This window comes from Loa loa, assembly GCF_000183805.2.
Source record: "Loa loa unplaced genomic scaffold supercont3.4297, whole genome shotgun sequence".
Classification (NCBI taxonomy): domain Eukaryota; kingdom Metazoa; phylum Nematoda; class Chromadorea; order Rhabditida; family Onchocercidae; genus Loa; species Loa loa.
In genome coordinates, this window is record NW_018112473.1 from 1 (window position 1) to 790 (window position 790).

The 790-nt window shown below is 34.4% G+C and overlaps 1 protein-coding gene across 1 annotated transcript; it reads left to right on the plus strand.

The window, feature by feature from the left end:
• Positions 1 to 399: 399 nt before the first annotated feature.
• On the plus strand, positions 400 to 771 carry LOAG_19270 (hypothetical protein; the record flags this gene model as incomplete). Its single annotated transcript, XM_020451922.1, has 1 exon — positions 400 to 771. A coding segment is annotated over one exon (372 nt), but the record flags the coding sequence as incomplete, so codon positions are not given.
• Positions 772 to 790: the final 19 nt, after the last annotated feature.

Here is a 790-nt window from a genome sequence, read left to right on the forward strand (position 1 = left end):
TGAAGTTTTCGCAAATACTACTTTGGAACGTTTGCAATCTATTTCCAACATGTTGTGTTAATCGTTTGAATGAAAGATGTCCCACCATGCTATATTTGCAATAAATATGACACTATTCTTCTTTTCAACGCTAATACATTTAGAAAAGCATTTATTGAATCTTTATGCAATTTGCAAACATCCAGTGCATTAATAAATTTGAATGTTTTTCAGAATTGGCAAAGTATTGCTCACTTCAATATGCATTTTATTTATTTCGCTTTCTTCGTCTTCCAACTGGGCAACATTCAAACAACTGTAAGTTCATTTAAAGTTAAAAAATACAATATAACCCTGCAATATTCCGAAAATTTCAACATTTTAATATAATATGAGGTGGATAATTTCATGCAATTTGAGGAAGCGCAAACGGAGCAAACAGACCTATTTGATTTACCAGTGCAAAAAGTGAGTGAGGAACGGAATGTATCAATAAGTTTGCCAATGCAAGGAGTAAGTGGAGAAGTAGGAATAAAGGAAGAAATATTAGTCGACGAAGTGTCTGGAAGACATGTAACGAATTCAAAAAGGAAGAAATCACAGCGCATTTGTGAAATATGCGGCAAAATTTTTGCCCGATCAGACGGTATGATAATCCATATGAGGACTCACACTGGCGAAAGACCATACATTTGTGAAATATGCGACAAAAGTTTCATTCAGTCATCCGCATTGGTAATCCATATGAGGACTCATACTGGCGAAAGACCATACATTTGTGAAATATGCGACAAAAGTTTCATTCACTCAT